The following is a 21,424-nucleotide window of genomic DNA, read 5'->3' as shown; positions in this document are numbered from 1 at the left end:
GATTGAGTTCTTGATAAATGAATTAATGAGATTAATTTATTCGTGTATAAATTAATATAATCTATAGAGTATCTCAAAAGTTTTATGAAAATTTTTGTTATACACGATCCGCCTTCCCCCCCGCACCACGCTTCCGCATCCGAATTCGATTCGGAGACCAACAGTCATCATCCAGGGTTCCGACTCTAGTGAGGTGGAGGAAGGAGCAGCGGCAGAGTCAGATGAGGATGATCGGAGGCGGTTGTGGTGGTGGTTAGGGGCAGCGAGGTTGAGGCGGGAGAGCATATAATAATATTTAAAATAATAATATATTAAAAAAATAGTAATATTAAATATATTAAATAAACATTATATACATGAAAACTAGGAAATGGGTTTCGGAGGAATAATTTTGGTGTGTTTTCGGAGGAATCTCTGGAATTTTCTTATCCGGAGCCAAAGAGGCTACGATCGTCGTCGTCGTCGCCAGAGAAGAAGTCGTCGTCCAGGGTTCTAACTCTGGTGAGGTCGAGGAAGGGGTGGCGGCGGAGTCGGATGAGAGTATTTCCTTTACACAGGCTATTTTGGTCCAACAAGTCAAACTCTTTTATTTCCAGCCAAAAACAAAAATTCTTGTCTCCTCCTAAAAAACTCAAATTACTTAAAATGATGTCTAATTAATTATATTATGACATTTTATTTAAAAATTTTAAATTTTTTTTAATTTGATTTTTCACGCTTTGATATTTAATTATATTAATTGATGTGTAACAGTATAATTAATTACACACTAATTAAAACTCTAAAATTAAAAATGTGATTTGAATCCTCTTTACCGTGGGACTTGAACCTAAAGCACCACTGTTTCAAATAGACTAAGCACCTAACCTTGGAAAGCTTGACCATTTTGATTCCTCACTAATCAACTCAGGTCTTTCCAACTTGGGGAAGTGATTGCTAAACAAAAATAAATCAACCGCAATGTTCAATTGATTGATTATAGCCCAAGTCCAGTAGCTTGTTAAGATATTCATAGATTTGAAAAGAAGATTTGAATAGAAATAAAAATATTCTATGAGAGAAAATATTTTTAAATTTGTAGTAATATGCAAAACAAACGGGTTAATGGTTCATTTATTTCGTTAATTTGAGTTTTTAATTCAAATTGATATGTAACTTCATATGAGAGTTTTTTATTGTAACAATAAAGTTAGATGTAACTGTTTTTGAAAACTTTTTTTATAACAAACCTCAAATTCTAAACTTGAATCAGTAAAATGAACAGAATTTAAATATTTAATCTTACATCGTTCATTTCACAAATTTGAGTTTTTAATTTCAATTTTATTATAGTTAAAAATTCTTACAAAAAATTACATCAAACTTTTTTTATTATAATAAAAAATTTTTATATAAAATGACATCGTAACTCAAATTAAAAATTTAAATCTATAAACTAAACGAGATCGAAGCAAGCAGGCACATCAATTGTTTGAAACTTGAAAGCGATCAAATAGCCACTCAATTAAAGCAAAACGGTAACTCATAATCTGGATCATATAGTGCAAGCACGTACAGCTCTAGGGTCTCGTAAAATGGGTCTACACTCTACAGGGTAAGTTTGACGTTTTTTTGAACAATATAAAAAATGATAGAGAATTCACTAATGACATAAATAACAAGAAATTCTAAACTCAAATCAATAAAAAATGAGATTAATATTTATGAAGTAATTTTTCTTTTTTCTTTTTTGAAATATACAAAAATTATTAAATTAATCTCACAAATAATCATTGGGATTTATTCTCAAATTTTTAAAACATCTGACATTTAATCTCTGAGATTTTATTTTATTTTAGTTTTTGTCATTCTGTTAATTAGGTATTAAATATTTATCAGAATCTCTGTAAATTAAAAACTAAAATTAGAAACATTTAAAATTTATGGACTAATTGTGGGATTAACTTTTATTTTTTTATTGTTTTAGTCACTAAACATAAATTTATGGACTAACTGTGGAATCTAATATTTAGCTAATGGAAAGATCGAAACTGAACTAAAATAAAATTTTAAGAATTAACTGCGAGATGTTTTAAAAATCAACGATAAAAATAATATTAAGTGTAAACCTCATAAACCATTTATGTAATTAACTTCAAAATTATTTGTTTACTATGCCAATGATAGAGTCACACGAAGATTAATGAAAATACGTATCCACACTTAAATTTTAAAATATTATTTTTTTAGTTTTAAAAATTTTAAAAGGGCCGTCATTTTACAAGAAAAATTATAAATACGTCTGCACATAATAATGAATGGCCCGTTTAATGAGCTGATTTGAGTTTTTAATTTGAGTTGAGATGTGACTTTATGTAAGAGCTTTTCACTGTAACAAAAAAGTTAAATGTGACTATTTTTATAGCTTTTTACTGTAGTAAAACTCAAATTCTAAACTCGAATCAGTGAAATGAACGGGGCCGAAATATATCAATATGCTTTTACTTTACAAGAAAACTTCAAAAAAAGGTGTTTCCAACCTTTTCGTAGTGCCACCACAGGGGGAAAAAAAAAAACTGGCTCCTCCACAATTAGGTCTATTGTATCAAATCTGAGTAATAAGAAATTATCTGTGACGTAATAAGTTATAAAATCAGGTACATTTTACACTCTCAGAGCCTGTTCATTTCGTTGATTCAAATTTAGAATTTGAGTTTTGTTACAGTAAAAAATTATAAAAAATAATCACATTTAACTTTTTTATTATAATAAAAAGTTCTCACATAAAGTCATATTTTAACTCAAATTAAAAATTTAAATCAATGAGCCTTCAAACGACTGTTAAGAAAGTAACTCAGAGTAATGATTTTTCTTTTATTTTTTTTTGTTCTCCTATTGATATTATTTTAATAGTCACATCAAAGTAAGATATATATAAGACCTTGTGGGGACAGAGGCCAAGACCGTTGTTTCTGAGCCATAGTTTTGAGGTTGAAATGAAAACTAGTTGTTTAAGTCATGTTTATTTTATTAATTTAAATTTAAAATTTAAATTTTATTATAATAAAATTTTTTTAAAAATAGTTATATTTAATTTTTTTATTACACTATAAAATTATCATATAAAATTAAATTTTAATTCAAATTAAAACTCAATTGAGTAAACGTTTGTTTTCTGTATTCATTTATAATTTTGAATCATGATATATGATTCTCTATAATATTTTTTTTATAAAAAATATACATAAAATGAGAATAATTTTAAATTATAATTATAAATCTATGAACTAAACGTACGGACATTAAAAAAGTGAAACATGCAAAGAAGGAATTGTGGTCTACGTGGTTGGAGCCAATATGAGGATGGGCATGGAGTTCTGAGTCCCCATTGGTCCGAAATCTATCCACGAAGCCTTCCCAGATTTCCTCTCCAGATTTCATTATCCTACTTGGCTCCTTCCAAACCATTCCTTTAGATTTTCTTAAAAAACACCTACTAACTACTCTTTGTGTTCACTCCTACTTCAAAAGACCAAAACTCCAAAACTTCAAAACCACCAAAATTCTCAGCTTCCCCTGATCGGATTGACGAAAATGGCCGCGACATCGGGTGCGGTTCTAAACGGGTTGGGCTCGTCCTTCCTGCGCGGAAGCAAGAGGAGCAGCCGAGCCTTGTTCTCCGCCGCAGCCAAAACAACAAGCGGCAATAATGTCTCTCCTAAGAGGTTCATTGTCGCCGCCGCTGCGCCCAAGAAGTCGTGGCTCCCCGGTGTTAGAGCCGGCGGCAACTTGGTCGACCCCGAGTGGCTCGATGGCTCGTAAGTCCTTATTTTTGTCTACCACAACAATCTTATTACCGCAATTCGCCATACTCTTTAAGGAAAAAAAACCCCTCAACGATACACATCACTAAAAATTTTAAGGTTCTTTTTGCGATATGGTTTTTAACATTAGATTTGGTGAAATCATGTCAAACTATACAAATATAGCTGTCCAAAACATAGTCTGTTATTAAAATCTCAAAATTTTATAACGAAAATCTAGAATACAAATGTATAGCAGTCTAAAATCGGCGTAATTGTTTTTGTCCAGGATTTTTTTTTTCATCATTTAACAGCTTAAATTTTAGTATTATAACTTTCCGTGAAATAAAAATAATGTCGTTTTTGAGAAACAATTATCTATATGCGGCATTTTGTCATACATCAAAAGGGCAAAAATCCGAGCTCAATTTGTGCAAACCATGAACCTGTATCCATTTTCGCAGGCTCCCGGGCGACTATGGCTTCGACCCGCTAGGCCTCGGCAAGGACCCAGCATTCCTCAAGTGGTACAGAGAAGCCGAGCTCATCCACGGGCGGTGGGCCATGGCTGCGGTGGTCGGGATCTTCGTCGGGCAAGCATGGAGCGGCATCCCCTGGTTCGAGGCCGGCGCAGACCCCGGCGCCATCGCCCCGTTCTCCTTCGGATCCCTCCTCGGCACCCAACTCATTCTGATGGGGTGGGTCGAGAGCAAGCGATGGGTGGACTTCTTCAACCCGGAATCCCAATCGATCGAGTGGGCGACGCCGTGGTCAAGGACGGCCGAGAACTTCGCTAACGCGACGGGTGACCAGGGGTATCCCGGCGGGAAGTTCTTCGACCCGCTGGGGCTGGCGGGGACGATACAGAACGGGGTTTACCTGCCGGACGGGGAGAAGCTGGAGAGACTGAAATTGGCGGAGATTAAGCACGCCAGGATCGCCATGTTGGCGATGCTCATCTTCTACTTCGAGGCTGGTCAGGGGAAGACCCCTCTCGGTGCTCTTGGCTTGTAAATTGTACGGAATGGACTTGGGAGTTTGTGTTGCAATTAGTGTTGTTTATTAATGGTGTTAATAGATTTAATTGAGTTTTAGAGATGAGAGGGACTGGAGAACAAGTTCAAACTGATCTCATTTTCGACTACTTTAGTTATATACTTAAATACTATTGGGTGTTATTCTTACTTAAGTGTTTTATCTCACCATAATGCTCGTTTCCCACCCTGTTAGACTTTGCTTTTATTAATGAAACTACAAATTAGTGTTACAAACCTTCTGATAGTATTATAAGCGGGCGGATCTGAACAAAAAGAGTGTACAAAATGAATTTATGTAATTGAGAGAGTGCAATGATCCTAAAAGATTCAGAGAGCAAGTTGACATGTCCATATTGAAAGTGCATTTATCTAGATTAAATAAAGTTTTAAGTCCGACATCCGTGCAGTCTAATAAAAGTAATTTTTTTCGTATTTTCATGTAACATCGTCCACACATATGTTTAACATTTGGTTTGTTTAAGTGTAATACTTCAATACTTTGATAGTGTAATACTTCAATATTACAATGCTCAACTATATATTTTTTTTATTGTTACACTTGAGCAAATTGAGTGTTTGAATTATCAACGATATTATACGAGAAAAGTTACATTTACTAGTCAAAGAGAAGACTTGACATTCCCTATATAATTAATCCTTAAATTGTGTTGTTCTAACATAAATGTGTTAGTTATCTCATCATACAGAATCAATACACGGTCATTACATATTATCTAGTTTTTCTAATAATGGGCAGTAAAAGAAATTTCTATTTTTTTTTTTTCAGAAATTGCTACTATGAATAGGATGTTCCTCCGTTTTACAATTTATAGATTATAGATTAAACTAACACACAAAAAAGAAGTGATATCAATTTCCGAAAGTTACAAACTGTCTTAAGATAAATGAGATGACGTCATTTTAACAAAAAAAGAAAAAGAAAAAGAGCTCATGAGTAAGACCATTATTTTTTTAGAGATGTAAGTTTTTTTACAAAATATTTCATCTGTAAATTCATAAACCAAATAGATGCAGTTAGTGGCAAATTACGTGCAAAAGAAAGCAGTGTAAGTGCACTTTTTTTTTTTTTTTTTTCAAGAAAAGAGATATCTAAATTCGAAGCTAGATTCTAAGGCCAGCCCTCTTGGTTGTAACTTCAAACTTGTGGTTTGAAACATGGCTAAGGAATTTGTGGTAGTAAAGTAGGATATCTCTCGGGAAAAAAAAAAAAAAAATCCGTTTGGATGTTTTTTACTTTTATTTTTGGGGAGCAGAAAATGAGAAATTAAAGTAGTGTTATCTTTTTTCAGAATAAATAAAATGCATTTTGTAACGGAATTGATAAAATAAGAATTACAAAGGTTCTATTATACTCTCCAAAAAGTTTCAAATTTTTCTTCAATTATTAGGAAGCTATATTCCCTTTGAGATGGTTAAAAAGAGTTTTAACTAAATTTTCTAGCATGTCAAATTTACTTGACGTTTAGAGTTGGTTAAATTTGCATTTAGTGCACATTATTCTATCTTAATAAACCACAATATCGAGCGTACAATATACTATTTTAGAGTTTTCAACTGTGCTGTTTGTTTCAGCAATTCAAACTAACAAACGTTAATTTAAACCCTTAAACACAATTCAAATTGAATTATTTGGTTCAAATAGTTGAACCAAACATGGGGAATTTTTGGAATCGTTTTTGTAAGATTTGGCATTTAAAGTTCCCCATCTGAACACAATGAATTACACATGATATCCGATTCTACCAATCAAATAGTGAGACATTGTGGTGGTTTAGTATCCCATAATGTTATGGTGTTTGCATGATCAATGACATGATAATTACAAAACCATTCACTATGTTCCACATTTTTGTAAGAATACCATTGCATACTCTGAAAAATTCTTTAATTTTTTAATTTTTCTATAAATTCTCTCTTGAACTGGTTAAATTAGAGAAAATTCACGTGAAATGTCACGTTTTCCCTTACTAGGCAACGTCAAAATAATGTGAAATAGTGGTTACAAGCATAATCTAACGGTGATTCCACACTTGATCCCACCATAAGATGAAGAATTTAAATCTCCCACCCTAAATTTAAAAAAAAAAAAGTGAAATATGTCATCCAACATGTTGGATGACATCGAAACATATGACAAATTCACATGAATTTTCCATAATCTGAGTATAATCTGACTAGTTCAGAGGAGGCATTTGTAGAAATTTTCAAAATCATCTGGTTTTACTATAAATACAAAGAATGAGAGGATGACCATAAAAAAGATACGAAATGCAGGGGAAGATTAGGTGAATAAATTGACCATAATTTTTTTTTCCGGCCCCCTTCTAGTCTGCACTGCCGTAATGTGAATAAATTTGGCAATATCCCATGAAATCATGGTTTTAGCTGTTTGTTTTTTCCGAACACCAAGGCGGCGTTTGGTATGCGGTAATGGGCAGAAATCATATTACTAGGAAAGTAATAGAAAGCAATATGATTCCTAAGAAATATGTATTACCACGTTTGGTTATGAATGTGAATCTTTTCTCATATTCCCAGGAAAATTATTTTATTGTGTTTGGTTGGTACAGAGTAATGTAATGTATTTCTTCTTCATAATAACTAATTTAAAATATTTTAAGTACTAAAAATTTGATTATCCTTAAGAAACACAAAAATTCTTCTTAGTTTAAGAAATAAATTTGTAAGTTATTCTTCAAAAAAAAAATATTAATAATTTTTTTAGAATATATTAAAATCGTGGGGGGGGCGGGTTGTAGACGGTGGGGACCCATGACGTTGCAAACGGTGGGGACCTGCGAAGCCTAGAATGTTGGCTTTCCGGGCTCAATCGAGGGAGGGTTGCAACAGTGGGGACTCGCGACGTTGGGGAGCAACGACAGTGAGGGTGCTATGGCGGGGACCGCGATGGTGAGGCCCTGCGGAGGTGAGGAGTGGCGGTGGTGAAGGCCGTGACGGTGAGGGCCTGCGGAGGTTAGGAGTTCCGGTGGAGGCCTTCAGAAGTGAGAAGAACAGTGGTGTGTTGGGCTTGAGTGACATGCTTTTGAGATTCCTAGGAATATGAATAACACCATATTGGGTGTTATTCAAATTACCCCATTTTAGGGTAAAATGAATCCCATAGGATTCATATTCTTGGGAATATGAAAATCACAACTCTTGTACCAAACATAGTAATGTGTGAAGATTCCCATTCTCACTCAAAGATTACTCCATACAAACCAAACTCAAATCTAGAAAAGTTGCAAGTTGTAATGTAACTTGTAAATGTTGTTCAATCTTTGAAATTGTGTAACATGTTGGCCATTTTCGGAGAGATTAGGTCGAGGTTGCCTAACTCTGCAGAATGTGAAGTGTTTCAAGTAATGGGATAGAAAAATGCTTGGACTAGATGAACAACATCCACAACGAAATAGCGAGGCCAAGTAACTTTATTATATTATATTGTATAACGTATATTGTATTGTGTTGTATTATCATAATACAATACTAAATTTGGTGTTATGACATATTGTACAAGGAGTCAAAATGTAAATTTTTTTTATATTTGGGGTCAAATGTAATTTTACAAAAATTTGGGGACACAATAATTTTTCAAAAGTTTTGGGGTCAAATTTTAACTTTTCAAAAACTTTGGATCAAAATATAATTTTTTAAAATTGAGGGGGTCAAATGTAATTTTTGAAAAATTTAAATTTTCATTGTTACCCCTTAATTTTTAAACAATTATAGATTTCGGCATAACGGCGTGTCGGCCTGACCCCAACCTCAAATCACGCCTAATCCCAACATGAATCATAGACCCTATGAAATAGTACAATACACCAAAATGATCGTTTTCTATTGTGCGACATAAACCGTTAATTTACCATTCATATTATTTTATACAATACAATGATCATACCAAACATTGTATTAATGTATTCTTATACAATACGGTCAAATAAATATACCCAAATGAATTTCACTAGGGGAGAGCAAAGAGAGAGATGGCTAGATGCAAATATACTTCTCTGTTAAAATCACAAGTTTTCGGGGTTCACAAACACTAGTCTATTTTGGTTCATATATTTGAATAGAAATTTAAATTTTTATGAAAGCAAATAGCAAAAAGGTTTGAATTAAGTTTAGACCTATGAACCACACGGGGGCTAAAGCTTTTGAGCTCTGCACTGCAGTAACTCAGTAAGCCACAAATGATTTTCTAAAGTTGAACTTGAACTTCGAGAATTACGAGTGATTGTGCAGGGTGAACTTGAAAGCTTGTGATATTTCACGTTGAAATTGAGCCATGATCTGATTGTTATAATCCCAAGTGAATAACTTGCCATATAAATGGAAATCAGAATTGACTTTGAATGAATACAAATCTTAAAAAAAAAAAAGGACAAGAGAGTCAAAAAAGCACTAACCAACTCTAAGATTGTCGCAAGTCTTACAATAGAAAGGAAAAAGGAAGAAGAAATGAGCAATCGGAATGCATATTAGCAGAATTAAGCACTAGCAGCAACATATTAAGAACAAAATTCAATTTGATTCGCCAGCTGTAGCCAGCAAAAACTCGCCCTGACATACAAGCTCCCCTCCGACGTATGCCTTCCCTTCCATTTTCGCTATTCCAAAGCGTCTTTGAAACTTGATAAGCGTCATTCTCATAACTAACGTGTCACCGGCAATCACTGGTTTCCGGAATCTCACTTTGTCGATTCCAGCGAAAAAGAAGATCTCTTGAGAGCCTCCCTCTTCGGGCTGCAGCATAACCAAACCACCAACTTGTGCCATCGCCTAGATCAAAACGAAATTGATGCTTTTACTAATTAGCCAAGTACCGACAATAAAGCTGAGCAAATCGATATAATTCAAACGTTTTCTGGATCTGTTATTCTATTAATCTTATAGGTGAAAAAACCAAGGACATATTTTCCACCAGGAAAAGAGTGCTATTGTTTTATCAACCAAGTGAAACGCCACCAAGGAAAAAAAAGATGCAGATATTTCACATTTAGGTCCATTAAAAGTTTTTCTGCCTATTCAATATATATATATATAATATAATAATAATAATAATTTCTGCATATCATCCACCACCTACAAGTATCTACAAGTACTTTTATACCAAAATGTTACAAAGAGAAAGTCATTCTACAAAAGAGTGAAAGTGGCTCAAATTAAAAGTCAGTGGAAGGCAAATAACACAGCTTAAACTGAAAAGGAGGAAAAATTTTAAATGAGACTTACTTTCCATAAAAACTGTTTCATGGCAAAACCACCAGGTAGTTTTACATTTTAAGAAATGTACTTTAAAAAATGCAAAACCAACAGTTATATAGATTGTTGACACACAATCTGAGAAATTTAAGCAGACCTCCCAGTACTTTCACTACACTATATATCTAGTCATAATCCAACTAATATTAACTGAACAATATTGAACAGCTACTTCTAATCCAAAACATACTTGAAAATTGGGCTGAATTATAATCAACTAGAAGAAATATTTTCATTTTGACAACAGAACATACACACGCTTCTATGAACTCGGCAGCAGAAACCAACATGAATCCAAAGGAAGGCAAGGCAAATAAAATTAGAAATCTAAGATAGCATAAGCAAGAGGTTGTTTTCTCTCAAGACTCCTGATTTGAAGATAAAAGTTAGCCCAAGGAAACATGGTGTATTTATCAGATTCATCAGGAACAAGGCAATAACAAATCCTAATTCACGCATCATTAGATCAAAGAAACAAACAGCAGCTAATATTCAGACTTGATAACCGTCTTTAATATAGAAACTGTTAAGAATTAAACATCCAAATTCTTTACTCAATAAAATCACAGAAGAAAAACAAACAAACAAGAACATACACAAGATCTAAAGTGGTTCACCCACTTTTAGCCAAAAGTAAGGCAACCAAAATTAAGTAGCCTTAATAAAAGTTTGGTCAAGGGGTTCGCCCCTACACCACGGAGAAGGCCCAACCAAAATTAAGTAGCCTTAATAGGAAGGTCGGTCCGTTCGTTCATCAAGGCAATACTTAAACTCCACAACTGAATACAAATTTCAACAGCAAAATAAGCCGGCTAAAAGGAGCATCAATGTCTAGAACATCAAATGACTAGTTTGTAAAATTGCAGAGTAATGAAGATTTAAAAAAAAAAAAAAAACAATTTGGAATGAAGGAATTACCTCAACCATGAGAACACCAGGCATGATGGGCCTCTCGGGAAAATGCCCAGGAAAAAAGTTATCGTTAATTGTTACATTCTTGATTGCAACAGCTGAAACTCCTGGATTGTATTCAATCACTCTATCCACTAAAAGAAATGGAAACCTAAATAACCAAAAAGAAAAATGATCAGGGATTTTGCATCAATGGTCAAAATTTTACTCTCTTCCAACACAAAAATGTCCCTAGTTTTAAAATAAACTTACGAAAATCTTGATAAATTGGGTAAATCATCAATTTGGTCCTAATAAATTCTGATTTATGGACATAAAACAAATAATAATAATAATTACAGACATTTTTCCGAAAAAGAAATCTCAACCTGTGTGGCAAAATATTACGAATCTGGTTTATGTCCAACACGGTAGGAAATGCTTCATATCCTGCACATTTTCGTCCCAAGAATTCAATTCAAAAGCCAAGAGAAAACATAAACAAAACAGAGAAAAACCCAGAAGGAAAATCCGTTACTCAATTCAATAGGAAGAGTAGTTTCTTCAGACGATTCTTTCGCAACATCGAGAAGGGAACAAGGAGCAGTCTCGAGAGAAGAATTTCCCTTCGTTTCCAAATGGGTGAGCGAAGATTGAGATCTGGGGTTGCCGAGAGACAGTCGTGAGGGAGATTGAAAGGTTAGGCGGCGAGAGAAAGACGACTCCGAAGTGGGAGAAGGAAAGAGAAGGGAGTTAGAGAAAGCTACGGCCACCATTGTCGAAGATCGAAACGAAGAAACCGAGAAGAAGAAGAAAGAGAAGGAAGAGTGTGTATGTAAGCGTTGTTGTCAATGGAGGGGCATTTAACGTACTGTCTGGGACGACAATATCGAGGCTCTTTTTGTTCGTTGGCAAGTACTTGTCTTGGGGTTTGGTTTAGTTTTGAGCGGGTGAGCGGTGGCGAAGATTCCAAAAGTATTGTCGTCTAAACATTTTTCCACGACGACGGCCCACGAAGACTCGCCTCATGGTTTCGTAGAGGTAATAAGTTCAGAGGACGAAGATAAAATTTTAAAAAAGAAAAAAAGACAAGATATGAGTAGAAATTTTTATTTTTTATTCTTAATTTATATCTTTTAAAAAAATATATATAAAATAGATTTTATTTTTTATTTTTAATTAATATTTTTTAGTTAAATAATTATATTAGTTAAAAAATATTAATAAAAAATAACTAATAAAAATGAAGACTCGTGAGTTTATTAATTCTCTTATATTCTTTTAGTTTAATAATTATATTAGTCATTCTAAAACAAAAACTATATTATTTAAAAAAATTATTTATTAAGAGTAAAAAGTAAAAATTAAGACGAATTCTCTATTTCTCTCTTTAAAAAATTATTTAAAATAAAAAGGAGATGTTTGGGCTTGAAAACACTTGGAAATATAATTTCGAATCAGCCCAAGTATGTATAGGGTTTTTAAGGACCCGTTTGGTTCGCTAATTCGAGTTGAGATATGATGTTGTGTGAGAGATTTTTATTGTAGTAAAAAAGTTAAATGTGACTATTTTTAAGAGCTTTTTACTGTAACAAACTCAAATTTTAAACTCGAATCAGCAAAATAAACGGGATCTAAATATTAAATAAAAAAGAAATGGTTCGCCTCAAAAATCCTTTCAGGTGTAGAACTTCAAACCAACTTAAATCTCTTTTTAAAAAATATAAACTATGAAAGGGGATGGATCGGCTTGAAAATACTTTTGGGTTTAGAATTTTGAATCAGCCCAAGTGTTTATAGGGTCTTTAAACTTTTTTAATAAAAAATGGATGATTCAGCTTGAAAATACTTTCGGACCTAAAACTTCAGACCAATCCAAGTCTGTATAGGGTTGGGTTCGGGTCAAAATGAGTTGACTTCGAGTTGATTTTTTTGGCGACCCAAATTTACAGCTAAGTTATTAGGGTTTCGAATGAGAACTACTTCTTGTCTCCAAGTTTAGATCGGTCCTAAAATACATTTTTTTTTTTTTTTTCATTTTGATATGATTTTGATTAGATTTAGTAGTACGAAACGTGTAAATAATAATGAATCCTATTATAGAAAGATCCTTAGGTTTGTCTCGATTGTATCTAATAAATTTTGATCAAATTAACAATTTACCTCATAAATTTTTAATTGTAGAAAATTACAATTTGAATTGATAAAATGCAACAGAGTGTTTAAAATCCAATATTAAAATTTAGAAAAACCACTATCATCTGCATAACATGAAATGTTGTGATCGTCATTTTAAATTTGTCTTTTCCATCAACGAGCTCACAGAATTTATACGAGAGTGCTTTCATAAAAAATTTTATCCTTGTCATTAATTCAGAAAGAATCTGCAGCAGTTGTTAAATATATAGATTAGACTAGCTAATTACCCGCGCGTTGCAGTGAGAAATATTGTTGTATTATAAAAAAAATTAGGGGGATTTTTGTTGTACAAAATTAGTTTATATATAGATATATTTATATTTTCTTATATTTTCACTATATTCTTATATTTTCTTTTCACCTCGATGGGAGGTGGTTATTGAAGCAGATCCACTATATTCTTACATTTTCTTTTTTTTTTTGTGCTAAATTTGTTTGTCCTTTTTTAGATTTTTTTTTGGTAAATAAGCTTTTTTTTTTAAGAAACTTTTTGCACGCTCATCAATACCCATCTTTGTTACCAATTTATTTTGTAACTAAAATTTTAAACGTTTTTTTTACTAAAAGTATTCTACCCTTGGGTTAAAGCATTTGTTCCCACAACATGACTAAACTAATATTTGTAAGCCAACTTTTTCTTGCACGTTTTTCTTTTTTCTTTTTCTAAAAAACAACCATAAAAATTGATAAATTGCTTAAAATAAAATAAGTATACAAGTTTCAACTTTTTTTTTTAATTCCATGGAATTAGTTTCTGAAGTACATAATCTTTCTTTTTCCACAACTATGGACGTTATTTTTTGGGTTCCAATATAACTTTAATATTTTAGCATAATTATTTAAGAGCAAAACAATTTAAATAAGTGAGAGTAAAAAAATTAGTCATCTAATGGTATAGTTGTAGTAAATGGTAAAAGGATGGTTAAGAATTTTGTTTCTTTTTTGGGGAAAATGAAACCATATGTTTTGATATCTCACCTATGAAAATTTCTGTTCTCCGAATACAAGTCTAAACAAGTACAAGCCGCTAGAATTACTAACAATTTAGCCAAATTTAGACACTACAAGGTTGCAAAAACATAAAGTTAGAAATATCAGAGGGATTTGTTAAGAATTGGGACATTATGGAAACAAATTAACGACAATTGAAACATTCCTAGTAAAAATTAGCTATACTTTTTCCAATAATTAAGAAATACCGTGTGATTAATTAACTAATATTCAAACAATTACAAGGAATCAGTTAATTCTTACCTTTGTTTCCATATTTAAAAGAGGGCAAAACTACGGAATTTTTTTAGTTTTCCTTGGATTTCCTCTTTGTTCTTCTCTTGAAATTTTTTTAATCCTCTTTTTATCTATTTTTTTCTTTGTTTTCTGCGGTGCCAAAAAAATTACAAAATGGAACTATTCAACACAAGCGCGAGAACCATCATTCCTATAAAACGGTGCGTTACGTTTCCGGCGAATACTCATTCAAATGGGCTATGGAACAAAACGGATTACTGGCATATTAATGCCACATTGCCGTTCTTCAACTTTTCATTCCCACTGCAGAATTATACAATCCCAGTTCTTGAAGTGGAAATGCTTTCAATCTTTTTCGCCACCCAAATCTCACATTTTTTTCTCAAGATGATGGGCTTGCCCATGTTTGTTGCCGAACTTCTAGTAAGTAACCGAATTTCAAACTGTTTTTTTTTTTTTTTAAATTTTATTTTATAGAATTCATCTTTTCCTCCCTTTTGTGGTGAATTATTCTTTGAATGAATCAGGAAAGGCATATTTGATTTATGACATCAAATGATTCTAGTTAGTAAAATTAAGAAATCCATGGTCCATTTTTTCTTTTTATTCAAGGCCGGATCGAATTCACAATTTGTTTTAAAACCCGGCCACCTCACTCAGACGTGCAGTTTCACTAGACCGAACAGTCTTAAGCAAGTTCGACATGTTTGGCAGGAGGGAAGGAGAAGTAAAAAAAAAAAAAGTTTGAAGTTTTCATTTTTTTAATTACTTTTATATTCATGATATGCCACTAGTGATACTTTTAACCTTGCTATATATGTACAGACATAAGAGAAAAAAAAAAAATTATACACTACGAATTACGATTACAATTTTATCCATTCTTATTTACATATCATATTTTACGACTTGATTGATTCCTTTTAAAGCCATGAGGCAAAATGGTAAATACATAAAATATTTAGGTACGTAAAGACTAAAACTTGAATCAAAATATTGAAGTCTTCTTCTGTCTTTTTACATTTTATTTTTTGGAATAATTAACCACGTAATTTTGCATGAACCATGCATTGCATATATATTACAGGCCGGAATATTCCTTGGCGACGGAGTTGCCCCACGGTTCGTTGATCAGTACTTTGAGGCAGTCTTTCGCCTAAACAACCAAGACATCCTCGGCACAATCGCACTCTTCGCCTACTTGATGTTCATCTTCCTTAGCGGAGTGAAGATGGACTTGAGCATTGTGTTTAGGACAGGCTTTAAGGCCTTCCACACCGGCGCTTTGGCCATGGTGGCCCCGCTTCTCCTCGGCGCCGGAGCTCAGCTCCTTGTCAGCCAATATTGGCATCTCAACAAGCAAGAGAATCTTCAACTCATGTTCATCCTCACAACACATGCCATCACCTCTTTCCCCGTCGTCGCCGTTCTCCTCGAAGACCTCAAGATCTATAACTCGGAGCTCGGTCGACTCGGGTTGTCGTCGTCGATCATAAGCGACATTTTGGGCGTGGTTTTGACGGCCTTGGCAACTCTAGCCAAACTGTGGGACAAGTCTATTGCCTTAGGGTTTTTGGACCTTGTTTTGGTCACGGTTTTCACTCTTGTGGTTGTCTATGTTGCGAGACCAGCCATGATGTGGGTGGTTAGCCAAACACCCGAAGGACGGCCCGTGAAGAAGATTTACATTTCCGTTATCATCATAGCCGTTATGTTCTCTGCCGTGCTTTCAAATTGGTACCACATGACCCTCATGTTTGGGCCGATGGTATTGGGCCTGGCAGTACCAGATGGGCCCCCACTTGGGGCTGCGCTGGTCAAGAAGTTTGACCCCTTGGTCTCTGGGGTGTTTTTGCCTGTTTTTGTGACGGTTGGAATGATTAAAGCAAGCCCTTATGACCTCAAGATTAATTCCAATGTGACCAAGGCCAACGCGGTTGTCGTTGGTGTGGTTATATTGTCGAAATTTTTCTTCTCCTTCATTCCTCCAATTTTTAGTAAGATGCCTCTCAAGGATTCCTTGGCTATAGCCTTTATAATGTCCTACAAGGGTGTTGTAGAAATGGCCTCTTATGGAATTGCCAGAGATAGTAAGGTACGTATACTTGTTGCACCATAATCTATCTTATAACTTGAGAAATTTTAAAGAATTTATTTTTTTTTAAAAAAGATCTAGATTTATGTTACAAATATTTGGAGCTTTGATTTTTGCTACACAAAGAAATTAGTCAAAACCAAAAAAGTACGGCAAAAATTCGAACCACAAAAAAATTTGTGACATTCCACTTAATTTTCTTTTATAACTTCGTGGATTAACTATTAATATTTTGCACTTTCCATACATCTCAATATCTCCCAATTCTTAAAAGAAGAAAAACAAATCCTTCTCACCTCTTAAAAAAATGTATATATACATCTTTCATCTCATGCAAAGAGTTATTAAATTTACTGCAATATAGAACCCAAAAAAACAATTTTAAAAAACTCTTTTCTGTAACAAAACTTATTTTCAACAATTGCATACTATATATTGCATATATGCAGTTTTCTTTCTTTGGCATATATTGACATACTATATATTGCATATATGCAGGTTATAGATTTGGAGATCTATAGCTTTGTGATGGCCACTATTTTCGGGACTGCAATCATCGTGCCATTAGCCGTGCGTTACTTGTACGACCCCAAAAGGAAATACGCCGGCTATCAGAAGAGAAACATCATGCAATCCGCCGCCAACGACGCCGAACTCCGAATCGTGGCATGCATAAACAGGCCGGACAACACTCTCCCCATCATCAACCTCCTCGACGTCTCCTGCCCCACCAAAGAAAATCCTGTCTCCGTCTACGTCCTCCACCTGATCGAGCTCGTCGGCCGCGCCACGCCGGTCTTCATCTCCCACCAGCTCCAGAAGAAGACCCTCTCCAACTACTCCTACTCCGAAAACGTCATCCTCTCCTTCAGCCACTTCCAGAGAGAAAACCACGGCTCCGCCAACGTCAACGTCTTCACCGCCATCTCCCCCACCGACTACATGCACGACGACATCTGCACCCTGGCCCTCGACAAGCTTGCGTCCCTCATAATCGTCCCGTTCCACAGGAAATGGTCCATCGACGGGTCCACCATCGAGTCGGAAGACGTCACCATCCGGTCGATCAACTGCAGTGTGGTCGAGACGGCGCCTTGCTCGGTCGGGATCCTCATCGACCGGGGACACTCTGAGAGCCTCGAGTCCATGGCGTCGCGCCACGCGTCCTACCGAGTCGCCATGATCTTCTTGGGAGGCAGCGACGACAGAGAAGCTTTGACATTCGCCAAAAGAATGGTTAACGACTCATGCATCAAGCTAACCATCGTTCATTTAGTCTCCGCCGCAGAAGACAAAGAAATCGAGCAGTGGGATAAGGTGGTCGACCACGAAGTGCTCAAGGAGATTGCCAATATTGATAATAACAATAACAATGGCGGCCATGAAAATGGAAATGTTGGCTACGTGAAAGAGACGGTAAAAGACGGAACACAAACCGCGGCGGTTTTGAGATCGATTGTTGATGATTATGAGCTGTTTATAGTTGGGAGAAGATACAATCTAAGAAGCAATCTGACGTCGGGACTTCATGAATGGAGTGAGTTTCGTGAACTTGGTGTTGTTGGAGACTTGCTTGCCTCCACGGATGTTATAAGCAAAGCTTCTGTTTTGGTGGTACAACAACAGAAGCTTTCTAGTTAGAGGGTAGAACAGCTATATTATCATTCTTTAATCTTTTATAAATTGTAGCATCTGCTTATATAACACGTACAATGGTGTATTTATAAAGTGTATAATTGGGTTTCAAGCTGAAAAGTTGTTTTTCAGCATCATTTATGGTTAATTTACATGTAACTAAATCCTCTTCTTGGGGTTTTAAAGAAAATGTAATTTAGTATTTTTTTTTTTAATTAATAGATGGGGCTATTTTCTCTGCATTTCTGTCGGTATATACCTGATTGAGTTTATTTTATGTGGAGTTTCACCACTTTGAGAAAACAAGCCCAAAAAAAAAAAAAAAACTCACTTTGATATAAAGTATTGCATTATTAACCTGATCATTTTATTATTAATTTTCACCTACATGATAAGAAATTACAAATTATTAATCACAACTTTTTTTTGTCTTAAACGATGTAAAGTGGATTATTAATATTTTAATGAAAGATTTTTTTTATATATATTTTATGACTTAATTAAAGATTATCAGGACGTTGTGTTTTTATTCAATGCACGATAAAGTAGTGGCAATAATAGTCCCGTCAAAATTTTTTACTGTATAGCAAAAAAAAAAAAAAAAAACATATTTGCACTAAAATGAGAACACTATAAATATAATTAATTGGCATAACAATATTAATGTGCGTGTTTTATAAATAACAACAATCATGACTCCTCTATTAATAGTCGAGAAAGAAAACCTTAAACATATAAAATTACTGCCCAAATTTAAAAAACTTTACAGTCACTGCTTGCCACCATATACTATACACTGATGCAACATCTCTTGACGACATGTATTTAGAACATGCAAGAAAAATAAGTATACATACGACATGTCGTACTATCACTAGCAGTATATCCCAAGGGAGCAATAGGAGTATGATTGGAGATTTTACTAATCAGCTGATTCACCTCCTCGAGACCCCTCAAAACCAAAACATCATCGTTGAAGGAAAATTCTCCATAAGCTGTGTATAATAGTAATTATCACCAAAAAAGAAAGTGTACTGCGACAAAAACGCAGTGAACTCATCATCATCATCATCAGCAGCAGCAGCTGAAGCAACTGCGTTCGGTATTGTGTCCGATGAAAGTCCTCCGAGATCGTGATTCTCGCCGGAGACCGTCGTAGAAGACGGGTTTTCCACGACAGTTATTGCTTCATGATCAATGTGGTCGGGCGTCATCGAGAGAAGCATTGCGTTCTGATCATCAATATCATGTGCATGATATTCTGAGGCTGCAGGTGCAGTCTCCACATTATGTGGCAGAATTCGAGTCTCTGCGTTCTTGTTTGATCTCCTTCGAGCTTTTTTGACGTTGGTTTTAGAGCAGCACCTCATATACATCCGACAAAGAACATAGCCATCATCATGCTGCAGCGAAAACTAAGACTTAAATATAGTAGGAGAAGAAGGAAGGATATATGACACTAATGAAAAAGAGCAATATGTGCGGTTAACTCGGAGTTAATCATGTGATTTTTACATTTTTAGGGCACAATTGCTATTAAAAAAGTCCGCGTATTTTTTTCTCCCTTTTAAGACTTTATAAGTTAGATGGATTAGCAGTTTGTTTCGAGACGATTTAAAAATCCGCAACTAAAATGGGAAAGACTAAAAATAAGTTTAACCATTCTGAAAAAAATTTAATCGTTATGGGAAGATCATATGTCCGAGTCATAAATATAAATAAAATCCTTAAAGAGAACAAAGGAGATCGATATCGCAAAAGTCTCATACCTTGATCATGTCTTCTTCTCCAACACCAACACTTTTTTTCTTTTGATCTGAATTAGGGAGTAAGAATTCATGCATAATCCAGTCAGTCTTTTTATAATCCTTTACGCTTGGGATTACTCTATGGAAAGCCAATAAACTCTTGGATCCAATTTTGTTGCCATTATTATTTGAGTATACATCTGTTGTGTTTGCTAATCTCCAATACCCATTTTTAGCAACTCGGTTCCGGCGCTGTCCCTTGTTAAACTTTCGAACTTTTTGTGTAAAAAAGTACCATGTTCCCTCTACTTGGGGCTTGTATTTCACTGTACAACATTCAGAATCTCATATTAAGATATGAAGTAAGCAAAACTTGTAATGTTTTTCGTGTTTATTTTACCATAACGTGAAAACGTTCCATCGTTTTCTTAAAAAGAAAATAGATCTTGATTCCAAACTGAAGGCAGATTTTACGAATATAAATGAAACAAAGAACAACAACACTGAAAAGCCTGATATATTCTTGATTGCAAAAGAACGACATTTTTATTAACCCGACCACACAAATTGCTTTCTTGAAAAGTAAATATATAATATTTTCCATGGATTTCATAAAGAAAGATCATAAACCTTTGTCTTCAAAAAACCAAAAAATGATAAGGAAAAAAAAAAAAAAGAAAAAGAAACTCTGTCTTCGAAAATCCAAAAAAATGATAAAAGAAAAAAACGACGAGAGAGAGAACCGAAGGCTACGTACGAATTACAATCATACACAAACATATGATAATGATAAAGTATATAGTTTAGGGGTATATTTAATTTATACGTATAAGTGCTTCCTTCTTATACATTTTGTAAAGTTTTGCTTACGATTACGATTTACAAGCAGATTTCATGATAATCACAACGACGTATATATAACTGAGGTACGTGAAACGCAAAACATGAAAGTAATTATTTTGGAAAGTAATCTTTAATTAACTTCACAACTAAAGAAGAAAATAATAACAAATTAAAAAAAATAAAAGAAAAGCCAAGAAAGTGGTTTCTGATGACCTGCTATTTCCTCAGGAGTGTACTCGGACAAAGGAATGTCCGCCATCATAATTGGTTCCAAAATTTGGTTGGTTGGTCTTTGGTATCAAGAAATACAAAATAAGTTCTTCGTCGGTGGGAAAAAATCTGTAGCCAGGCGGACAGTTATTCAACACGGCGTTTTCTTCTACATTGCCCTCCATTGTTTGATTTGCTTCTGAAACCTCCAATTTAAGAGGGAACTAATTAAGACGAGACTCTATGACAACTTATAAGGGTTGAAAGCTGGTATAACTCTGGATTTTCAGTTTTCTTCTTTCATGCACTCCCTATTTATCGCTTCTTTTTTTTCAAGGACGACTTGAGTGGCGGTCAATTTATAGGAGAAATTAAAAATTACGCTACATGAAAGTATATTGATAAAACTGAATTATGTAGTTATATACAAGTTAAAATGCACGCTCT

The 21,424-nt window shown here is 34.3% G+C and overlaps 4 protein-coding genes across 4 annotated transcripts; 2 read left to right on the top strand and 2 right to left on the bottom strand.

Annotated features, from left to right (window-relative positions):
* Positions 1-3,457: 3,457 nt before the first annotated feature.
* Positions 3,458-4,977, top strand: LOC21406872 (chlorophyll a-b binding protein CP24 10A, chloroplastic). Its single transcript, XM_010105520.2, has 2 exons — positions 3,458-3,797; positions 4,247-4,977. The coding sequence occupies exons 1-2, from the start codon at positions 3,574-3,576 to the stop codon at positions 4,794-4,796; spliced, it is 774 nt and encodes a 257-aa protein (XP_010103822.1). The 5' UTR covers positions 3,458-3,573; the 3' UTR covers positions 4,797-4,977.
* Positions 4,978-9,238: 4,261 nt separating this feature from the next.
* LOC21406870 (3-hydroxyacyl-[acyl-carrier-protein] dehydratase FabZ) lies at positions 9,239-12,045 on the bottom strand. Its single transcript, XM_010105518.2, has 4 exons — positions 11,538-12,045; positions 11,389-11,449; positions 11,027-11,171; positions 9,239-9,625 (listed from the first exon to the last, which is right to left on the bottom strand). Exons 1-4 carry the CDS (start codon positions 11,773-11,775, stop codon positions 9,368-9,370), a joined length of 702 nt encoding a protein of 233 aa, XP_010103820.1. The 5' UTR covers positions 11,776-12,045; the 3' UTR covers positions 9,239-9,367.
* A 2,554-nt stretch (positions 12,046-14,599) lies between these two features.
* LOC21406869 (cation/H(+) antiporter 3) lies at positions 14,600-18,182 on the top strand. Its single transcript, XM_010105517.1, has 3 exons — positions 14,600-14,869; positions 15,534-16,541; positions 17,040-18,182. The coding sequence occupies exons 1-3, from the start codon at positions 14,600-14,602 to the stop codon at positions 18,180-18,182; spliced, it is 2,421 nt and encodes an 806-aa protein (XP_010103819.1).
* A 947-nt stretch (positions 18,183-19,129) lies between these two features.
* Positions 19,130-21,026, bottom strand: LOC21406868 (NAC transcription factor 56). Its single transcript, XM_010105516.2, has 3 exons — positions 20,981-21,026; positions 19,946-20,250; positions 19,130-19,579 (listed from the first exon to the last, which is right to left on the bottom strand). The coding sequence occupies exons 1-3, from the start codon at positions 21,024-21,026 to the stop codon at positions 19,130-19,132; spliced, it is 801 nt and encodes a 266-aa protein (XP_010103818.2).
* Positions 21,027-21,424: the final 398 nt, after the last annotated feature.

This window comes from Morus notabilis, unplaced genomic scaffold (genome assembly GCF_000414095.1).
Source record: "Morus notabilis unplaced genomic scaffold, ASM41409v2 Scaffold165, whole genome shotgun sequence".
Classification (NCBI taxonomy): Eukaryota; Viridiplantae; Streptophyta; class Magnoliopsida; order Rosales; family Moraceae; genus Morus; species Morus notabilis.
The sequence above is the reverse complement of the archived record's forward strand: the minus strand, read 5'-3'. Positions and strand labels throughout refer to the sequence as shown.

Bases quoted from the DNA above. Each gene is read 5' to 3' on its own strand.
- LOC21406872 (XM_010105520.2), top strand. From the start codon at position 3,574: ATGGCCGCGACATCGGGTGCGGTTCTAAACGGGTTGGGCTCGTCCTTC. The intron at 3,798-4,246 runs GTAAGTCCTTAT...CCATTTTCGCAG, and splicing joins CCCGAGTGGCTCGATGGCTC to GCTCCCGGGCGACTATGGCT.
- LOC21406870 (XM_010105518.2), bottom strand. From the start codon at position 11,775: ATGGTGGCCGTAGCTTTCTCTAACTCCCTTCTCTTTCCTTCTCCCACT. The intron at 11,450-11,537 runs GTAACGGATTTT...GAAAATGTGCAG, and splicing joins TACTCTTCCTATTGAATTGA to GATATGAAGCATTTCCTACC. The intron at 9,626-11,026 runs GTAATTCCTTCA...GTTTTGATCTAG, and splicing joins CTGGTGTTCTCATGGTTGAG to GCGATGGCACAAGTTGGTGG.
- LOC21406869 (XM_010105517.1), top strand. From the start codon at position 14,600: ATGGAACTATTCAACACAAGCGCGAGAACCATCATTCCTATAAAACGG. The intron at 14,870-15,533 runs GTAAGTAACCGA...TATATATTACAG, and splicing joins TGTTTGTTGCCGAACTTCTA to GCCGGAATATTCCTTGGCGA. The intron at 16,542-17,039 runs GTACGTATACTT...GCATATATGCAG, and splicing joins GAATTGCCAGAGATAGTAAG to GTTATAGATTTGGAGATCTA.
- LOC21406868 (XM_010105516.2), bottom strand. From the start codon at position 21,026: ATGGCGGACATTCCTTTGTCCGAGTACACTCCTGAGGAAATAGCAG. The intron at 20,251-20,980 runs GTCATCAGAAAC...AATGTTGTACAG, and splicing joins CACTCCTGAGGAAATAGCAG to TGAAATACAAGCCCCAAGTA. The intron at 19,580-19,945 runs GTATGAGACTTT...TTTTCGCTGCAG, and splicing joins GAGAAGAAGACATGATCAAG to CATGATGATGGCTATGTTCT.